General features: G+C 37.4%; 1 protein-coding gene across 10 annotated transcripts in view; it reads left to right on the top strand.

The window, feature by feature from the left end:
- The window catches only part of PCYT1A (phosphate cytidylyltransferase 1A, choline), a 56,038-nt gene that overhangs the window by 5,775 nt on the left and 28,366 nt on the right, over positions 1-21,897 (top strand). For 9 of the 10 annotated variants that reach the window (XM_020889658.2, XM_020889657.2, XM_070466168.1 and 6 more), the window contains exon 2: positions 13,753-13,879. In XM_020889658.2, coding sequence (XP_020745317.1) covers positions 13,763-13,879 — 117 coding nt within the window. In that variant the 5' untranslated portion in view covers positions 13,753-13,762. Of the gene's footprint in view, positions 1-13,752; positions 13,884-21,897 lie in introns of those variants that run through there. The other variant, XM_020889662.2, reaches the window with a different exon arrangement.

Raw genomic sequence — 21,897 nt, 5'->3', positions numbered from 1 at the left:
CCAATTCTAACATCTGTACAGGATTACTGGAAAAACCATTGCTTTGACTAGACAGACCTTTTTGACAAAGTGATGTCTCTGCCTTTTAATACTCTAAGTTAGCTATTCTTCCAAGGAGCAGGCATCTTTTAATTTTATGGTTAGTGACATAAATTGCCATAATCCTGTATCAGAAAGTTATATGCAAGGACTTCCCTGGCTAAGACTCCAAGCTCCCTAATTCAGGGGTCCCAGGTTTGATCCCTGATCAGGGAACTAGATCCCACATGCTGCAACTAAGATCTGGTGCAGCCAAATAAATTGTTTGTTTTAAATAAAGTTATGGTACAGTTTCTTGAAATAATTCTATTTCTAGCACTGTCCTCCACATTAGAACTGTTTACATAATCTAGGTTAAGTTTGCTACCAAATTATTAATAAAACTGATCTTGTTTTCATTTCGAATAGAGTTGGCAAACTTCTTAGGTAAAGGGCCTGATAGTAAATACTCAGCTCTGTGGGTCATACAGTCTCTGTTACAACTACTCAACTCTGCAGTTGTAGCACAAAAATGGCCATAGGCAATGCATAAGTGAATGAGCATGGCTGTGTTTCAGAAAAACTTCAATTATAAAAACAGACTGTGGGCCATTTTTTAATTGTAAGCTGTAGTTTGCTGACCCTTGCTGTAGGAATTCTGCTGGTTCTTGAATCCAGCCCTTCCTCCCACTGTGGGCTAGATATATCCTCCCTCAAGTTTCAAAGATCTTTGTACAAAGGGTGATGTGGCTGCACTGTTATCTGTGGGAAGGCCTGAATGTACAGCAAATGACATGATTAATGCCAACAACATTTGATTCACTTTAACCTAGAAGTTCATAGAGCTTGCCTCTTAGAGCACTACTTTATTAAACTCCACAGTAGTAGAAGCAGATAAAGATAACAAATATGAAGTATGCTTGCTCATTTAGCTTTGGAGCTGGGCATAGTATGCCAGTAGAAAATTGCTGTTATTGTTCAGTCACTGAGTTGTGTCTGACTCTTTGTGACCCCATGGACTACAGTGTGCCAGCCTTCCCTGTCCTTCACTATTTCCCAGAGTTTGCTCAAACTCATGTCCATTAAGTCGATGATGCCATCCAACCATCTCATCCTGAGTATAGGGTTGTTTTGAGGGAAATTATTGTAGGCCCAGGGATGAGGGGAAGCAGGAATAGAAGGCAAAGGAAAAATTCTTGTCTCTTTTTTTTTTCTTTCACTCAGATAGTTCCTGTAGTACTCAGTCAAATTTGAGTTAGATTTTTGAAACTTGAAGAGTATATATGATTGCAGCTTCTACTATTTAGGTTGTTGCATAGCTTAAGAAGCAGTGTCCATCTCCTCTTTCACCCTGGGGTGCTCAGTAAATCTACCAGCAGTAAGGGAGTAGAATAGAAGGGAATTGAGTAGGAGTTTCTAAAACTGTACTTCTAGGAGACTTTCATCTTTAAAACACTAGCATGTGAATACCAGCACCCAGGTATTGTCTCCTTCAAGACATTCATGTTGGAAAAACACTTGATTAGATTTATCCTCCGTATCTCCGTCCTGCCACCCCTTCCCGCTGACACACATTTCCTCTTCTTTTGTGTGCTTTCTTAATAGCAGAGTTGATCTGTCCAAGCAGGCATCTACTGGGACACTGAACAAGGCTAGCAGTGTGTACTGGGAGGTGAGTCAGCAGAAATGGAGCCAGATTTTGTGAATCTGGGTAAAAATCACAGGAGCAGATACTACATTCTATATCTTGAAAGCAGTTTGGAAATACTAAGGCACTTACTAGCCAGGGTGGTGGTAGTGTGGGTATTTATGTCTATATTTAGATTCTGTGTTTGAATGGGGAATTTGAGTGACTAAGATGAAGTGACTTATCTGGGACTGAATATGTAGCAGTGTTGGAAAAATTACAAATGTTGCATTCTAAATACCAGGTCTATTTTCCTCTTTTTTGTTACAGCTTCTTTTGACATAGAAACTTTTGGGAAGGATAAACAGCTAAGGAAATAGGAGGTTTTGGCCCACCCTGATGGGCTCAAGAGGGAGGCACTGTATTTTGTCTCCAGCTGTTTTCATTCTGACTCAGCTTAATTAATGTGGGTGCTGTGGCTGGAAACCAGGATCTGTCTGCAAATTATTAGGCAATCTCCTGCTACCCATCCTCATTTTGCTCTTGTACTGTATTGGCTCTGAGGAGGTGCCATCTTTCCCCAGCCCTACTACCCACTGTCAAGTAGATATTAAGTCAGCCACTCTGTGTGTGTGTGTGTGTGTGTTTTCACTCTGGAATGTAGATATTTAAAGTCTCCTCCTTTTCCGGGGACATCACTCATTTTACTTGAATAGCACTAGTTGATTACAAAGGGGCAGTTATCATAAACAGAGAGTTTGGGAAGTATTGTTCCTCCTCATTGTTGGAGATATTCAGTGATTACTGGGCAGTTGTGAGTATAATGAAGGTGGTATAGTTTTAGATAAAGCTAAGTTTCAGTATAATGAACAGAAAAGCCAGAATGTATTTGCTACCCTCAGTACACTCTCATCCTCTCACGTACCTTTTCTCGATATGTTCTGGCAAATTCGATATGTTATGGCAGCTGTCTGTTGGAACTTTAAGGAAACTGGGGGTAATTTTTTTCATCAGTTTAGGCACTGGTTATTAATTTTTCTATATACTTTCAAGGTGTGTAAGTTAGTAGATATGAAGAACATGGTCTAAGAGAGCCAGTGAAAAATGAAAAACATGGGCGACCCATAAAGTCAAAGTTTAAAAATAGCTTTAGTAATAGTTCTAGAGGAAAGGTGTGAGAGTTAATCTCTTTATAATTTCTAAATTCTTTTAGGCTTATTGTTATGGAATGTCTGGGGTCTTGGTGTTTTCTTGCCTCCTAAAAAAGTGGAAAGATATAGACGTATTTTACACTATAAAACAAAAAATATTAGTTGTATTTGTTCTAAATCCAAAGGATCTTTAGACTTCAGTTTGTCTGATGCATAATGTTCAGTTTAAAGTATAGTGTAAAATACAGCATAGGACACAAAAGTCATCTTTGGGAAATAAAAGAACTATATGTAAGCAGATAAGGAAAAATACTTTTGACAGGATGAGAGCTTTATTTTACCATCTTTGATACACTTCTAAATTGACAAGTATTTGACATCTTTCCATCAAAACAAAATACTAAGATGTATAGTGTTTTTAAAAATTTCAAAGGAGTTTTAATTTTAATTAAATTTATTCTAATAGTTATTGAGCATCTGCTGTGTGCTAAGGCTCATTGCCAGGTATTGGATGCATCAATTATGATTTTGTGGTTCTAAGTGATAAGAAACCCAACTTACCTGAGTTACAGCAAAAAGGGAAGTGCATTGGATGGCAGAATTAGGCAATTCAGGATCTGGCTCCTCTCCATCATCATTATTGCTTTCTCTGTGTTGTCTACTTTGAGAAAGACTCTTCCTGGTTATAGGATGACCACTAGATTGTCATAGATGGTTCCTAGAGTCGTGTCTCCAGGTTTAAATTCACAAATCTTTGTCCAAGCGTTTCCGTCTGACAAGTCCTGGGATTCACTCTGATTGGACTATCTTAAGTCACCTATCACTGCCTTTCCCATCCCCCTCTTCCCCAGTCTGTGGCCTGGGAGAGTGATGTGCTAATTGGTTCAGGTTAGGCATGTGGTATCTGATGGTATGAAGGGTGAAGATCACACAGGCCAAATGATACTGACTCTCCAAATGAAAATGGTCCCTGTCCAGAGCAGGAGATTGCACAGTGGAAAGACAAACAACATTAGGGAGTTTGTTTTTGAATCTCATTTGATCCTTATAACTTGGAAATTAAGTACATTTTATTAGAAAGTTCCTTAATCTCATGAAGAATCTCTTAGGGTCAATGCATTCACCTTAACTTAGAGTTAAGGTACAAGGAGGAGCTAAAAAAATATTTTTTTGGCTAATTTTCTTTTTTTCCGCCAGGCCACACGATTTGTGGGATTTTAGTTCCCTGACCAGGGATCGAACCTGTGCCCCCTGCAGCAGAAGCATGAATCCTAACCACTGGACCGCCAGGAAGTCCCTGGGAGCAGCTAGAATTAACTCCCCTTATATGTGATATGATTCTTGGTCTAGTGAATACTCTACTCTTATACTGTAGCCCAAATCAAAACCTAAGTAGTTTGTCCAGTGATATGCCCAGTAAGAAGGAGTTCAGTCTTTATGAAAGATGAAATTAAATTCCTGCCTGGCACAGTGTACTGCATGGCCAGAGTGGAAGAAGTGGTTTTGTTTAAATTCAGGTATGACCATTTTATACACTAGGTAACATATTGTTGTCATTAAGTGCACAGATCTAGAGCCAGAATGCCTTGGTTCAAATCCTGTTTTTGCCCTGTCCCAGACGTGTCATCTCAGTCAAGTCATTTAACCCAGTTGTGCCTCAGTTTCTTCACCTGCAAAATAGAGTTAATAATACTATCTACCTCATAAGATTGTTGTTATTTAATATATACAGAAGGTTTAGGACTTCCCTGGTGGTCCAGTGGCTTAGACTTCATGCTCCTAATGGAGCTGGCCCAGCTTCGATCCATGATCAGGGAACTAGATCCCACGTGCTGCAACTAAGAGTTCATATGCCATAACTAAGAGATCCCACATGCTGCAGCGGAGATCAAAGATTCTATGTACTACAACTAAATAAATAAAAAATATTTTAAAAATATATAATATATGCAAAAAGTTTATAACTTTCTGGCACATAGGAAGTACTCTGTGTTAGTTTTGCATGCATGCATGCTAAGTCGCTTCAGTCATATCCTGCTCTTTATGACCCACGGACCGTATCCCTCCAGGCTCCTCGGCCCATGGAGTTCTCCAAGCAAGAATACTGGAGTGTGTTGCCATTCCCTTCTCTAGGGGATTTTCCCAACCCAGGGATCGAACCCGTGTCTCTTAGGTCTCCTGCATTGGCAGGCGAGTTCTTTACAACTAGCGCCACCTGGGAAGCCCACGTTGGTTATAATTTTTATCATCACTATTATCATCATCATCTTTGGGACAGTGATAGAGAGATGTGGATTATGTAATAGTATAATGAAACAGGTCTACATCTGATTGAATACTACAATCATTAAGAATGCTAAATATATTTTTTATTCTGTTTTCTAAAGATAAACTCTCGTATGTTTTATGTTGTACTAATGTAGAGTATTACGAGTGGATCTCAATGAGGAGAAAGGGTTCTAGTGGTGTAATTACCTTGGTATATGGTGACATCTATTCTGATCAGTATTTTTGGTACTAATGTGGATGGAGACATAAAAACCATGCTTTTCAAAAAAAAGAAAAAAGAAAAAAAAGGAAAAAAAAAACCCATGCTTTTTAAGTTTATAGATTACATAAAATTGTTAATGCAAAGTGATAGATGGCAATCACAGTTTGAAATTATTTTAACAGATTAGAATAAACAGATCAACAAGATGAACTTTTGTAAAGTGATTATACTTCAATAAAAAAATTAAAAACTTTAACAGGATTATGACCAATAAAATTAATAAATATATTTCTGTACAGTCTTTGCTTGAATGACCTGGTATGCTAAAATGAAATGCCTCCTAAGGTCACCTAGTCCCTTTTCAGATACTCTCATTCCTCAAAAGTATTTTATTATGTTTAGTTAAAATTTGTGTCTCTGCGTCTTTCAACTAGTGATTCATTTTCTATTATCTAGAGTGTCACAGAGTAAGTTTCTGCCCTTACGTGACAGGCATTCAGATATTTAGGGATAGGTATTAGGTACCTTCTTGTATAGTAAAAACAGTGTCATATTTTACCATATACTATAGTGGTTAAGAGTATGTAGTCTGCAGCCAGGCTGACTGAATTTGATTCCTAGCACCACTTACTAGTTGTGTGACTTATTTTCTGCACCTCAGTTTCAGTAATGATAAAAATAATACATGTAAGAGGGTTGTGAATGTTGAGAGTTTTAATATTTAAAAAAATTTTTGACATACAGATGTTATATAAATGCTGACGGTAGTAGTAATAATATTTTTTTTCTTCATCATTGCTTTACATCAGACTCTAGAAGAGTTCTTGCTACCACAATGATTCTTTAATGGGGTAGGGATAGAATGGGGAAGATGCAGCGAGCATACCTCATGTTTTATCACAATTTTACATGAAAAGTACACTTTTCACAGTTGTAATCATGGAGGAAAACTTGACAAAATCTTTTGGCTATAGAGGATACATAGGAAATAGACAAAGGCAGATGATGGCAACTACTACTACTATGAAATAATAACAGTAGCTGATGTTTACAAAGTAATGCTCAAAATTCTCCAAGCTAGGCTTTAGCAATATGTGAACTGTGAACTTCCAGATGTTTAAGCTGGTTTTAGAAAAGGCAGAGGAACCAGAGATCAAATTGCTAATATCCGCTGGATCATCGAAAAAGCAAGAAGAGTTCCAGAAAAACATCTATTTCTGATTTATTGACTATGCAAAAGCCTTTGACTGTGTGGATCACAATAAACTATGGAAAATTCTGAAAGAGATGGGAATACCAGACCACCTGACTTGCCTCTTGAGAAACCTGTATGCAGGTCAGGAAGCAACAGTTAGACCTGGACATGGAACAACAGACTGGTTCCAAATAGGAAAAGGAGTATGTCAAGGCTATATATTGTCACCCTGCTTATTTAACTTATATTCAGAGTACATCATGAGAAATGCTGGGCTGGAGGAAGCACAAGCTGGAATCAAGATTGCTAGGAGAAATATCAATAACCTCAGATATGCAGATGACACCACCCTTATGGCAGAAAGTGAAGAAGAACTAAAGAGCTTCTTGATGAAAGTGAAAGAGGAGAGTGAAAAAGTTGGTTTAAAGCTCAACATTCAGAAAACTAAGATCATGGCATCTGGTCCCATCACTTCATGGCAAATAGATGGGGAAACAGAAACAGTGGCTGACTTTATTTTTCTGGGCTCCAAAATCACTGCAGATGGTGATTGCAGCCATGAAATTAAAAGATGCTTACTCCTTGGAAGGAAAGTTATGACCAACCTAAACAGTATATTAAAAAGCAGAGACATTACTTTGTTAACAAAGGTCTGTCTAGTCAAGGCTATGGTTTTTCCAGTGGTTATGTATGGATGTGAGAGTTGGACTGTGAAGAAAGCTGAGCGCCGAAAAATGATGCTTTTGAGCTGTGGTATTGGAAAAGACTCTTGAGAGTCCCTTGGACTGCAAGGAGATCCAACCAGTCCATCCTAAAGGAGATCAGTCCTAGGTGTTCATTGGAAGGACTGATGCTGAAGCTGAAACTCCAATACTTTGGCCACCTGATGCAAAGAGCTGACTCATTTGAAAAGACCCTGATGCTGGGAAAGATTGAGGGCAGGAGGAGAAGGGGACGACAGAGGATGAGATGGTTGGATGGCATCACCGACTATATGAACTTTTGGGTGGACTCCGGGAGTTGGTAATGGACAGGGAGGCCTGGCGTGCTGTGGTTCACGGGGTCGCAAGGAGTCGGACATGACTGAGTGAACTGAACTGGTGTTACAGGCACATACTGTATACCCAGACATTGAGCTAAGGCTTTACATAGATGATTCCTTTTAAACCTAATTTGTTAGATGATGAAACTAAGACTTGGAGAGATAAAGAATTTGCCTAAATTTTCATGGCTAGTAAGTGGTAGAAATGGACTTCATACTTACATAATATGATTTTAGGGTCTCATCTCTTTTTAATCACTACAGTATGCAAACAGTGTATGGTTTAAGATTTTTACTTTTCTCAAATGGAACATGAATAAAACTATTGAGAAACACTGCCTTAGACATTTGGTTAGAAGTGTTTATATAAGGCAGATGGAGAGATTTTATTGAAGAATGTATTTGCTCAACTGAAATTCAGGTAAAATATGTTTTTTTTTTTCCATTTATTTTTATTAGTTGGAGGCTAACCACTTTACATCATTACAGTAGTTTTTGTTATACATTGAAATGAATTAGCCATGGATTTGCATGTACTCCCCATCCCAATCCCCCCTCCCACCTCCCTCTCCACCCGATCCCTCTGGGTCTTCCCAGTGCACCAGGCCCGAGCACTTGTCTCATGTACCCAACCTGGGCTGGTGATCTGTTTCACCCTAGATAATATACATGTTTCAATGCTGTTCTCTTGAAACATCCCACCCTCGCCTTCTCCCAGAGTCCACAAGTCTGTTCTATACATCTGAGTCTCTTTTTCTGTTTTGCATATAGGGTTATCGTTACCCTCTTTCTAAAGTCCATATATATGTGTTAGTATACTATAATGGTCTTTATCTTTCTGGCTTACTTCGTTCTGTATAATGGGCTCCAGTTTCATCCATCTCATTAGAACTGATTCAAATGAATTCTTTTTAATAGCTGAGTAATATTCCATGGTGTATATGTGCCACAGCTTCCTCATCCATTTGTTTGCTGATGGGCATCTGGGTTGCTTCCATGTCCTGGCTATTATAAACAGTGCTGCGATGAACATTGGGGTGCACGTGTCTCTTTCAGATCTGGTTTCCTTGGTGTGTATGCCCAAAAGTGGGATTGCTGGGTCATATGGCAGTTCTATTTCCAGCTTTTTAAGAAATCTCCACACTGTTTTCCATAGTGAAAATATGTTAGTATTACTGTTATTTACCAATGGGCTTTGTAATGTGTCAATACTAATACTAATGGTTGCCTTGATTCTTACTTTGTTCATAAATTTTACATTAGCTTTAGATAGCTAGTCAGATATCCTTTCTCCTGCCTCAAGTTCTCTCTATGATATTTTATGTGTGATTTTTTTAATCTAGTGGAATAGATTCAGTGTCACAGTATGTAGTGACCCCAGATATCAGTTTGACTTTAAAATATCTTTAGAACTTCCCTGGTGGTCCATTGGTTATGAATCCACCCTCCAGTGCAGGGAACATGGGTTCGATCCTTGGTCCAGGAAGATTCCACATGCTGCACTCAGGACAGCTAAGCCTGTGTGCCACAACCGCTGAGCCCACGCGCTCTAGAGCCCTTGCTCTACAACAAGAGAAGCCACCACAATGAGAAGCCTGCGTACCACAAGTGGAGAAAGCCCTTGCACAGCAACAAAAACCCAGCACAATCAAAAGGAAACCAAAAAAGACTGAATGTCTTAAACAACAGAAATTTTTAAAAACTCTAAAATCACAATGGCAGTATTTACTTCCTTTGCTTCTTTCTAATATGATGATATCTACCATGTGTTTGGCTGGTTAAGCTGAATCATACAAAATGGTTCAGTACTTCAAGAATTAAGCAGTTAAAAGCAAAGCAGAATTTATGTTATGTATATTTACCACAACGTAAACAAAACAAACAAAAAGCAAAGCAAAATCAGAGTGGGGAGGGAGAGATGGATTATAAAGTGGTATGAGGAAACAAGAGTGAATGATATGTTTATCTTAATTTTGATGATTTCACAAGGGTATAATGTTAAAACTCATTAAATTATACACTTTAAGTATACATTTATTGTATGTCAATTATATGTCATTCGGTAAAGCTGAAAATATAGCCCACATATCCCCTCTGCCCCCGACCCCTGCATACACAGAGCAGAGTCTTCTGAGAAGTTCCTATAAACATGTCTTTGGATGTGTTAAGTGTTATTCTATTAAACTTTAAGGAATCTTAATTTGAAGTCATGGAAAGTAGCTGGTGAGAATATAGTATGACATTTATCCCCTTGATTTATTATGGCATCTTTAAAACTCTACTTTGTATCATGAATGAAAAGTACAGCTGACTTAAACGCCACCTATTTGTAATGTCAGAAGAGAGAGGAACAGAGAAAAAATTTTTTTATTGCTTAAGTTGAAAGCTTATCAGGAAATCCTAGTAAAACTTTTCCGACAGGAAAGATCTATACAGCTGGCAAATCAGGCAGCTTTGGAATCAGGCCAATAACCATGTCAGTTCTATTTGATTGGTCCTTGGACCTTGCTACTTTCAGTATCTGACCTTTTTATTTCACTGTTCATTTAGGCTGGTCTGACTTAAGCTTACAAAAACTTAAGGAACCTATGCTATGGGAAGAATGTTCTTAATTGAAGGAAGAAGCAGCAGTAATGATGAGAGTTTCTTTTACTAAAAATTTGTGGATTTCTGGGAGACAGCATTCTGGTTTTCCCACTTACTAGCTGTGTGACCTCTGGATAGGTTGCTTAACCTCCCTGATCCTTAGTTTTCTCACTTGTATATTGGAACTAAAAATACCTGCTTCTCAAGTTATATGGATTATATGAGAATAATGTATATAAAGTACCCATCACAGTGTCTGTCACTGGTAATATTGAAGAAAAATAGTTATTATTATGATTGTTGCTATTACTGTATTACCTCCTTGCAACACATTTAGATTGCTAACACATACTTCTTAGAATATATGTATCATCTACACTGATTCAGAGTTAGGAAGGAGAGAGAATCTATTTTTAGAGATCCTGAAAGAACCTTTGATGAGGGCCTGTCTGTGTAGAAAATGATTATTGGACATTTTTAAAAAATACATTTATTAGGCTTGTATTATGTCTTAGTTGTGGCATGCGGGGTCTTCATTGCAGTCCATGGGCTTCTCTTGTTGAGGCCCTTGGGCTTAGTAGTTGGCTGCTCCAGCTCAGTTGCCCCATTGCTTGTGCGATCTTAGTTCCCCAGCCAGGGATCAAACCCTCTTCCCCTCCATTGGAAGTCTGATTCTTAAGTACTGGACCACCAGGCAAGTCCCCAAACATGTTTAAAAGTAAACTTTTTACCTTGAAAAAGACAAGTAAAACTTTCAAAAAAGGAATATTAAAATGAAGCCGTTTATGACTCACTCAGTTTCATTTGGGCTTCCCTGGTGGCTCAGCGGTAAAAAATCCACCTGCAGTGCAGGAGACGCTGGAGACGTGGGGAAGATCCCTGGGTGGGGAACATCCCCTGGAGGAGGGCATGGTAACCCACTCCAGTATTCTTGCCTGGAGAATCCCGTGGACAGAGGAGCCTGGTGGGCTACAGTCCATAGGATTGCAAAGAGTTGGACACAACTGAAGCGACTGAGCATGCGCTCACGCAGCTTTATACAGTGATGAAATTTTGCCATATTTGCTTTACCTTTTTGTATGTAATATAAATTTTTTTCTTTTCTTTGTTTGCTAAGGAAGTTTCTTTTTTTTTGCTAAGGGTAAGTTGCAGCGATTAGAGATCATAACCCTTTGTCCCTAGATACTTCAGCATTAAAAAAAAGGACAGTCTTTTACGTAACAGTGTAATTATCAACTTCAGGAAGTTTATTTTAACATTGATACATACTATTTTCTGATACAACCCATATTTTAATTTTACTGGTTGTCCTAATAACTATCTTTTATAACGATTTCTCCCCCAATCTAGAATTATGCATTATATTTAGTTGTCATTTCTTTGGTCTTTCAACCTGGAACAGTCTTTCAGCCTTTCATTGTTTTTCATGATTGACATTTTTTTGAAGAGTACAGGCTTGTTTTGTAGAGCGTCTTTTAGTTAAGGTTTGTCTAATTGTTCCTCATAAACACATATAGGTTATGTGTTTTTGGCAGATAATATGACCCAGGTGCCTTGTATCAGGAAGCATTATTGGTGATGTTAATTAGCTGTAATTATTTAGGTAAGAGTTGTTGTTGTTTTTTTTTTCACTTTAAAGGTAACTCGCTTTACTTTGTAATTAATAAGTCACTGATGGAGAGAGAGTTTGAAACTGTGTAAACTCCTGTTCCCAAACAAAATTTCCCCCAGTGGTTTTAGAATCTTAAGGAGCATTTTTATATCATAAACGTGGTTTCCTCACATTGATTGAAGAAGTCTTCTTAAGAAAATAGCTTTTACTGTAAAAATTATAATACCTTGTACACAATACACTCTCAATATTATTATTATTATTATTATTATTTTCACTCTCAATATTATTGACTGCCTGATCTTTGAGCTACCTGACACCATTTGCTGATTATATTTCTCGTAATGGATTTTGTCTGCCTACTCTGAGAATTTAACAGATATTTGCAGCAAAATCTTGTTGTTTGCAGATTAGAAACGGTCATTAATTGATTGATTAGGTGTTCTTAGCAGGCCACTCAGATCAGTGAGATGAGAGTAGTAAATCTGAATTCTCGGTATTTCAAAAGAATAATTAATAACAATCATGAAAATCTCTCATCATCATCACTGGAAAAATTTATTAAATATATAATTCTCTCCTTCATTTTATTTTAATTTGTGATGAAAGGACAGTTGAATTTGAATATGCAATGAAAGGAAGTTTCTGTGTAGTATTCATCTTTCACTTTAGACTCTGACATTTTTTTCATATCAGGCTAATAGTTAGCCATGACTCATGAGGTGTCTCCTTTAGTCTCTTAAGAATTAGGTCAGGTTTCTTGTAGATCTTGTCACATTGCTCTTTGGAATTTAGCCAGAGGAAAGAAAGTAAGGCACGATTGCAATTGTTTAGATAAATATCTTATTCAGGAGGGCCTATTAGAGGCAGAGAGACAGGGTAGAAAGTCCTCATTCTATCTAGTATTTTGTTTTGTTTACCACTTCTGTTCTGAGGATTTTTTTCCATCTGTCATTGTATCTTGGACAGAGGTGACAGTTGATCATTGAAGTTCCTCTCTCTCCAGTTCCTGGCTGATACCTAAAATGTTATCATTATCAAGAAATCAATTTATTTGTGAAAAATATGTCACCTAAGCATAAAACATCAGATATTCAGAACTTTTCTGTAATAGTTGCTAAATGCTTTCTTCTAAATGAGACAACAATAAATAAATTTTCCTTGGGGGAAGAAGCCTGGATGGGGTTTTAGTAGTTGGGGATTGTGAACAAGCTTAAGGTGCTAAGACTCTGAAAGAGGAAGGGGAAATGAGTATTGAAAAAGGAAAGACATTTAAAAGATACAAGTATGTTTGTTGTTTAGCTGCTAAGTTGTGTCTGACTCTGAGACCCCCTGGGCTAGAACAGCTTGCCAGGCTCTGCTATCCGGGGATTTCCCAGTCAGGAATACTGGGGTGGGTTGCCATTTCCTTTTCTAGGCATCTTCCCAAACCAAGGATCAAACCCGAGTCTCCTGCATTAGCAGGCAGATTATTTACTGCTGAGCTACCAGAGAAGCTCACAAGTATACTTACTCTACAATATTCATACCTCTAACTCTGGACAAGTAGTCTTTGAAATATACAGAGCATTTAGAGTTAAGAAATTCAGACTTTGTTAACTAGTAATTGCTGATGGCCATCTTTTTTTCTTTTTTAAAAAAGACTCTTTTCTCCATCTGTACCAAAGACATACCTTTTACATTTCCTTGCACCTGTCAGACCTCTCGGTGTCCTAGGGATGTGATGTAAGGGTAGTGAAAGTCTGTATAACTAACTTTCTCAGCCAGGTTCTTCCAGTGTTTTGCATGCAATCAGGGTATGAAATAAATAGTATTGTTTGTGTGGTAATTTCCAAGGTCCAGGTGATTAATTGTGACCATTGTTCCACAGAGAGGCATTTCAGTGTTTATACTAGAGCCTGGTTTTTGTGACGCTTTGCTCTTTTTTACTAGATGCATTTGGTTCATCTTTGTGAAGTGTGTGCTTTTCCCTGTCATTGAGAAATTTTCTCCCCAGTGATAAAAAAATTATTTTCACTTCCTATGACCAGTTAAAAGAAGATGGATGCACAGAATTCAGCCAAAGTCAACACAAGGAAGAGGAGGAAAGAGACACCTGGACCCAATGGGGCGACAGAAGAAGATGGAATTCCTTCAAAAATGCCACGCTGTGCAGTTGTAAGTAAGGAAGAGATTTCTTTGTTGAACTCTTAACCTTGCAAGGGGAAGGTAGAAAGTGATATAACACTGATGATATCAACATTACTTCTTATCAAGTCTTCTTAAATAATGGAAAGAATGAATAGTAAGTGTGAATAGTGACTTTCCAACAGTTTCTGGAAATGTTATGCAGGTTATAATTCACAGTTCAGTTGTAAGAACTTTACAAACTACTGAAATAGAGAAATTGCAGCTCCAGGGAGTGATCTGATCTTGGTATCATCTCTTGTTTAGTTTTCTGTGTCTTATTGTCTTTTCTGTCATATCACTGCTCCACTCCATTACTAATTATATCTTAGATGAGAACCTTTTTCTTCTACTGCCTACCTTATGTTCCTTTATCTCTGAAGTGTTATCTTTATATTTCCTAACCACTTACAAACATTTGATGAAAGACTGCTCTCCAAACTCTTCATCCTGTTTCAGGTTGGTACCCTTCCTGAAGCTTCCCCTGGAAAGCATATCAAAGTATAATTATAGATAATTGGAGTTATTATTGGTACACAGTGTTACTATGAAATCCATGTTTTAAAATCCCAGTAACAGAATTACATGTTTCTGTATTTCTTGTACCTGTATTAACCACTAGCCATTGATTAAACTGCAGTTTCCACTGGTTACTTTTGGAACTTCATAACCCAGAAGGAAAAACATTTCTACTCTGACATGGTGCTGCTGCTAAGTCACTTCAGTCGTGTCCGACTCGTGTGTGACCCCATAGACGGCAGCCCACCAGGCTCCCCCGTCCCTGGGATTCTCCAGGCAAGAACACTGGAGTGGGTTGCCATTTCCTTCTCCATGCATGAAAGTGAAAAGTGAAAGTGAAGTCGCTCAATTGTGTCCGACAAGATAGTATATTGGCTTGGAATAACTGTTACTCTAGTAACAGTTATTCCAAGCCAATATACTATCTTGAGCAGTAAAAGCAACTGGACTTCACAAATGGGAGGTTTATGCTCCAGGACTGATGTTAATGATGATGCTAAGGGCAAGTGTATTCATTTCCTGTTTCTCTGTAACAAATTACCACAAATTTAATGAATGGCCTAAAACAATACAGATATATTATCTTATAGTTTTGGGGATTAGAAGTCTGAAATGGGTCTCAGAAAGCCAAAGTCAAGTGTTGGTAGGGCTGGAGGTTCTAGGGGAAAACTGTTTGCTTATATTTCCCAGCTTCTGGAGGTTGCCCATATTGCTTTGCTCAGGGGACCAGCTAGCAGTCACAACACTCTGACCACTGCTTCTGTCATCACATCTCCTTGTGAATCTCCTGTCTCTTTCTTTCACTTGTAAAGACTTGTGATTACATTGGATGGACGTACTTAGCTATTCCAGGACAATATATCTCAAAATCCTTTAATCACATTTGCAAAGCCCATGTTGCCATGTAAGATAGCATAGTCACAGGTTCGAGAACATAAAATGTACACATCCTTAGGAGAACGTTATTCTTTATACCACAGCAGGTAAACTCAGAAAATGACTCAGCAGTCAATAAAACAGGGCATTGTTAATTTCTGAATGTTTCTTAGAGAATTCAGGTTAAGGAGATGGTGGTAGGCACAAATTCAGCATTCTCACTTGTAGTAGGGACAGGCTATAACCAAGAAGGTAATACTCTGAGCTGATCACCGGAGCCAGGAATAGACCTAAGAAGATGATACTTAGTGGAATGGGCTCTGAGAAGAGTTAAATCTCTTGGTTTTTAGAATCTGAGGAATCTCAGTGTTTTTAGTTACTCTGCTTCATACATTCATGTCACAAATCAGAAATGGCTTGCTACCAATTTCACACTCCTCTCTGGTATACACTGGCTATTTATCAAGGGCTAATGAGCAAAGATTCACTCACCCAACAGGCTGGACTGTAATGAGGAGTGTCTGCTAAATAAACTTGTGTGTAATCTCTGCTGTACACATATGCTTTCTATCTCTGAATCTCTTTCAACTCTGTAGAAAAAACAAGATTTTTTAATTTTTTTCCTTACTGAGATCATTTAAACTGTACAACTCAATGGTTTTTAATATATTCATAGAGTTGTGCTACCATCACCACAACCAATTTTAGAATATTCTTATCCCTAAAATAAACCCCATACCCATTAACAGTCACTCCCCATTTCCTCCCAAGTTCTCACCACTAGAAACCACTAATCTAGGGGGGACCGGGATGGGGAATACATGTAAATCCATGGCTAATTCATTTCAATGTATGACAAAAACCACTGCAATGATGTAAAGTAATTATCCTCCAACTAATAAAAATAAATGGAAAAGAAAAAAAGAAAAAAAAAGAACCAGAAAAAAAAAAAAAGAAACCACTAATCTACGTTATTCCTATAGATTTGCCTATTCTGGACATTGCAGGCAAATGGCAATACATAATAGCTGGTCTTTTGTGGCTGGCTTCTTTTACTGAATGTGTTTTCACGATTCATTAATGTGGAATATTCAGTACTTTTTTTTGTTTTTATTGACAAGTAATATTCCATTGTATATCACACACCACATTTTATTTATCCTCTCATTAGTTGATATTTGGGTTGAACAAACAAGATTTTATGACATACTTAACATGGTGCCTGCATGGCAGTGGTTACTGGGAGTGTTAAATAAGACCTTCCCTTTGAGAGATGTGAACATAGTATAGAGCTCTGTAACTCAAGTCTCAGCTAGCTTTAAAAAAAGGTGCTTTCCTTGAGAGCAGGGAAAGGAATAGGATGTGTCACCAAGTATTCGGTAGCTGGGTTTGTATGTCATGATAGAATGGATATAAAAGAGAGAAAAGAATTAAGGAGGAAAAATTAAAGGATAACTTTATGGCTAGTTTGTCTTTAAGTATAAAGAATTTGTGCTTCCTGGGTGGCTCAATGATAAAAGAATCCACCTGCCAAGCAGGAGACATGGGTTTGATCTCTGGGTCAGAAGATTCCCTGGAGAAAGAAATAGCAACCCACTGCAGTATTCTTGCCTGGGAAATCCATGGACAAAGGAGCCTGGTGGGCTACAGTCCATGGGGTTGCAAAAGAGTTGGACATGACTTAGCCACTAAAAAACAACAACAGTCAGGAGAAAGTTTTTATGAAAGCAGTATCGCCATTTAGAAGTTCTTTCATAATTTGGAGGATAATGATGATCATTGTAAGTTTTAATTTTTAGTTATAATACTATTAGTTATAGTATTATACTGTAGTAGTATATACTGTTGGGCTTCTCAGGTGGCCCTAAGTGGCAAAGAATCTGCTTGACAATGCAGGAGACATGAGACATGGGTTTGATCCCTGAGTTGGGAAGATACCTTGGAGGAGAAAATGGTAACCCACTCCAGTATTCTTGCTTGGAGAATCCCATAGATAGAGGAGCCTGGTGGGCTGTGGTCCATAGGGTTGAAAAGAGTCGGACACAACTGAAGTGATTCAGCATGCATGCATGCAGTGTATACTATTAGTTATGGACTTCCCAGGTGGGGCTAGTGGTTAAGAACCCATCTGCCAGTGTAGAAGACATAAGAGACACGGATTTGATTCCTGGGTCAGGAAGATCCCCTGGAAAACGGCATGCAACTCAGTCCAGTATTCTTGCCTGGAGAATCCCATGGACAGAGGAGCCTGGTGGGCTACAGTCCATAGGGTCACAAAGAGTTGGACACGACTAAAGAGACTTAGCACGCACTGTTAGTTATAATTTGCATAGACTTAGAAATTGTATATAACATTTAGAAGCTAACCTCTTAGATTAATACAAATTAGTTAATTTTGTTGGCATAAAGAAACCTGTGTTCCATAACATGGAAGAGAGAATGAGTTAATGTTGTAGACTTGTTGAGTGACTACTTGTATGTGAAACACTATACTAGTTACTTTGCATATGCTATTTTATTTAATCCTCATGACAAACTTATGGAGCAGGTATTACTGTCTTCCATTTTATAGATGAGAGCTTAGAAGCTTGCCATGATTTCACTGCTATTAAGTGATAGGGCTGGAATTTAGATCTAACGATTTTCAGGTCCTAAAGGCTTGCCCTTTCATTTGTACTTTGCTACTAGAGAATCAGAAGACTTGAAAGCTGTAATATTCCATAGGATTCATTTGAGGTTAAAATAAAGGAGATTTGTTTTAGGAGAACATAGGTAGAAAGAAATACTTGGTCCTACTTTTATAAGCTTTAGCTTTTAGTGATACTTTTTTGAGAGGAGAATAATAAGGTGGTTTTTGTTTGTTTTTTAAATACTACTCATTCTAACTGTAGGTAGCTCTAGACAGTTAAAGGTTTTTCTGATCTGCTGTAGCTGAAGAACCTTAGGTTTCATTCTCTATACTTAGGAGGAATCGATTCAGCACAAACTCTAGCCAGAAGGGACAGCTGGATTGCCTTCTACAAGGAGGACTGAAGAAACAGAGTTATGAAAGATAGAATATTTAATGTACCTTTTAAAATTAAGGTAAAATTCACATAGCATAAAGTTCACCATTTTGTGCTATGCTTAGTCACTCAGTTGTGTCCAACTCTTTGCCATCCTTTGGATTGTAGCCCGCCAGACTCCTCTTGTCCATGGGATTTTTCAGGCAAGAATACCAGAGTGGGTTGCTATTTTCTCCTTTGGGGATCTTCCCAACCCAAGGATCGAACCTGTGTCTCCTGATTGTAGGCCGATTCTTTACCTTCTGAGACATCGGGGGAGCCCAAAGTTCACCATTTTAATCATTTTAAAATGTACAATTCAGTGGTTTTTAACACTAAAAATTCACAGTGGTTTTTTTACACTAAATCACCACTGTCTAATTCCAGAATATTGTTACTACCACGGAAAGAAATCCCATACCCATTAGCAATCATTCCCTCATTCTCCCCTCCCTCTATGCCCTGGCAACCGCTAATCTACTTTCTCTCTCTAGGGATTTGCCTATTACAGACATTTGGTATAATCACACAATATATGCCCTTTTTTATGTCTGGCTTCTTTTATTTAGCACAATGTTTTCAAGGTCCATCTAGGTGATAGTGCTTATCAGTACTTCATTCCTTTTTAAAAATGAATCCATATAGACATACTACTTTGTTTATCCATTCATCAGTTGTTGGACATATGAATTATTTCAGAGAACACAGTAAGGCTGTCTTTCATCTACATGTACTAATGTTAATAAGCATAATTTTTTCTATTTCTTTCATATATTTTATATATAAGCATTTATTTATATAAACAACTTCATTGTGATAATTCTTATACCATTATAATTCACACACACATTTAGAGTGTGCAATTCAAAGTTTCTTAGAATGTTCACAGAGCTGTGTAGCCATCATCATAATACATTTTAGTACATTTTCATTACTCTAGAGAGAAACCCTGTACCAGTTAGCAGTCACTCTCCATTTCTCCCCAACCCTTCCAGCCCATTGTAACCAGTAATTTATTTTCTATCTATGAATTTTCCAATTCTGAACATTGCATATAAATGGAATCATATAATAAGTGGTCTTTTGTGGCTGGTTCTTTCACTTAGCATTTTTTCAAGGTTCGTCCGTGTTGTAGCAGGTATCCGTATTGCATTCCTTTTTATGTCTGAATGGCATTTGTTTTTTGAGGTATAACTTACATACAGTAGAATGCATAAACCTTAGGTGTACAGCTCAATAAATGTTTATATGTGTACTTATTCATGTATTAACTAGTACATCCAGAGACCTCCTCACACCACTGCTAGTCAGTATCCACTTTTCCCAGACTGTTTTTTTTGTTCTGTGGTTTCTATTCACCATAGATTAGTTTTGCCTGTTTTTGACCTTTACATAGGTGGAATCATAGAATATGTCTTATTTTGTGACTAGCATATACTTTTAGAAACACAAATTACTGTCAGGTATCTCTTTGAGTACTAACTTTTAGACGATAAATTGTGTTTTTCAATTTAATCTGTAAGTAAATCTAATTACTTCAGAAAATCACACATTTTGGGTCCTTGGTCTTTTTTTTTCTTATGATCTTTGTCTTTTTACTCCTTTTTAAAAATTTTATTTTATTTTTGGCTGTGCTGGGTCTTTGTTGCTGTGTGTGGGCCTTGTGTTGAGTGGGGGCTCACTCTCTAGTTGAGGTGCTTGGGCCTTTCATTGTGGTGGCTTCTCTTGTTGTGGAGCACAGGCTTGAGGTGCATGGGCTTCAGTAGTTGTGACACATGGGCTTAGTTGCCCCACAGCATGGGGGATCTTCTAGGACCAGGGATTGAACTGGTGTCCCTTGCATTGCAAGGCGGATTCTTAACCATTGGACCACCAGGGAAGCCCTCCCTCATCTTTTCTTAACCTCTTTTTAAAAACATCTAAAAAAAGATAACACACAAATTTCCTAAAAATGACTGTTTTTCTTATAGCTTAAGCATATTTTAAATTAAGCTTATATAAGTGATCTCTAAAAGAAATATATTTTCATTTTAAAACCTTATTTTAAAAATATATCCTTATCTGAAATTAAAAGTGTCTTCCCAGTTTCTGAATATAGCCCTGTCATGATATGATCTGTATAGAATTTAAAATTCTAAGTGAGCATCATTATAGCCCAACAGAAATTTAAAAAATTGTAAGGGAATATTATGAACAACTCCATTCCAAGAAATGTGACAATTCAGGTGAAACAGACTTATTCCTAGAAAGAGCTGAGTTGCTAAAACTGATCCAAGAAAAAAATAAAATGTGAATAGACCTGTCCCAATTAGAAATATTGCATTGTCTTTAAGAAAATCTTCCCACAAAAATAAAGCTGGACACAGATGACTTCACTGGTGAATTCTGTCAAACATTTGAGGAAGAAGTAATACCAACCCTATACACTTTTCAGAAAATAAAGGAGATAACATTTCATAATCCATTTTATGAGACCAGATATCAAAGCCAGGCAAAAACAGGACAAGAAAAGAAAATTATAGTTCAAAATCCCTCATAAACTTAGATGCAAAGATTCCTAATAATATATTAACAAATTGAATCCCAGAACATATGAAAAGATTTATACAGTGTGATCAAGAAGAATCTCACTCAAGAATGAAGATTGGCTTAGCATTCTAAAATCAGTGCATCTAATATACCATAATTAATTAAAAAAACCAAAATATGATTGTCCCAATATTGTATAAAAGGCATGTGACAAAATCCAACATTCATTCATTTAAAAACTTTCAACAAGGAATTAATTCACTGGTGGCCCAGTGATTAGGACTCAGTACTTTCTTTGCTGTGTCCCTCGTTCTATCCCTTGTTGGCAAACTAAAATCCTGCAAACTGCTTGACATGGCCAAAAAAACAAAACCCAAAACACCTCTCAACAAACTACAAAAGGAAGAGAGATTTCTCAATCTGATAAAGGACATCTAAGAAAAACCTATAGCTAACTTAATATTTGATGTTGAAAGATTTCATGCTTCTCCTCTAAGACTGGGAGTAAGGCAAGAATGTTTGTCCTTGCAATCTCTATTCACCATTGTACTAGAGGTTTCAACTAGTGCAATAAGGGATAATGAAAGGAAATTAAAGACATTCAGGTTGGAAAGGAATAACTAAAACTGTCTTTATTCACATACAACATGGTCTCATATGTAGACAATCCTACGGAACCTATCAAACAAACTGCTCAAACTGATAATTGAGTTTAACAAAGCCACAGGAGATGAGAATCAACTGAACTTACTCATACCAATATACATACACACTTACAAGCCAATTGCGTTTCTCTACACCGGCAAGGAACAACCCAAAAATAAAATGAAGAAAACAGTTACAAAAGCATCAAATAGAATAAAATACTTAGAAATAAATTTAACAAAAACTCCTAAGTAAGACTTTCCTCCAGAGAGGAAAAGAGCATACCTGTATTCATATTTCAGCTTTGCCTCTGAGTAATTACATGCAATTCGTATAACTTCTCTGAACCTCATTTTCCTCATCTTTAAATTGAGGGTATTAACTATCATACTACTT

This window comes from Odocoileus virginianus, chromosome 4, assembly GCF_023699985.2.
Source record: "Odocoileus virginianus isolate 20LAN1187 ecotype Illinois chromosome 4, Ovbor_1.2, whole genome shotgun sequence".
NCBI lineage: Eukaryota > Metazoa > Chordata > Mammalia > Artiodactyla > Cervidae > Odocoileus > Odocoileus virginianus.
The sequence above is the reverse complement of the archived record's forward strand: the minus strand, read 5'-3'. Positions and strand labels throughout refer to the sequence as shown.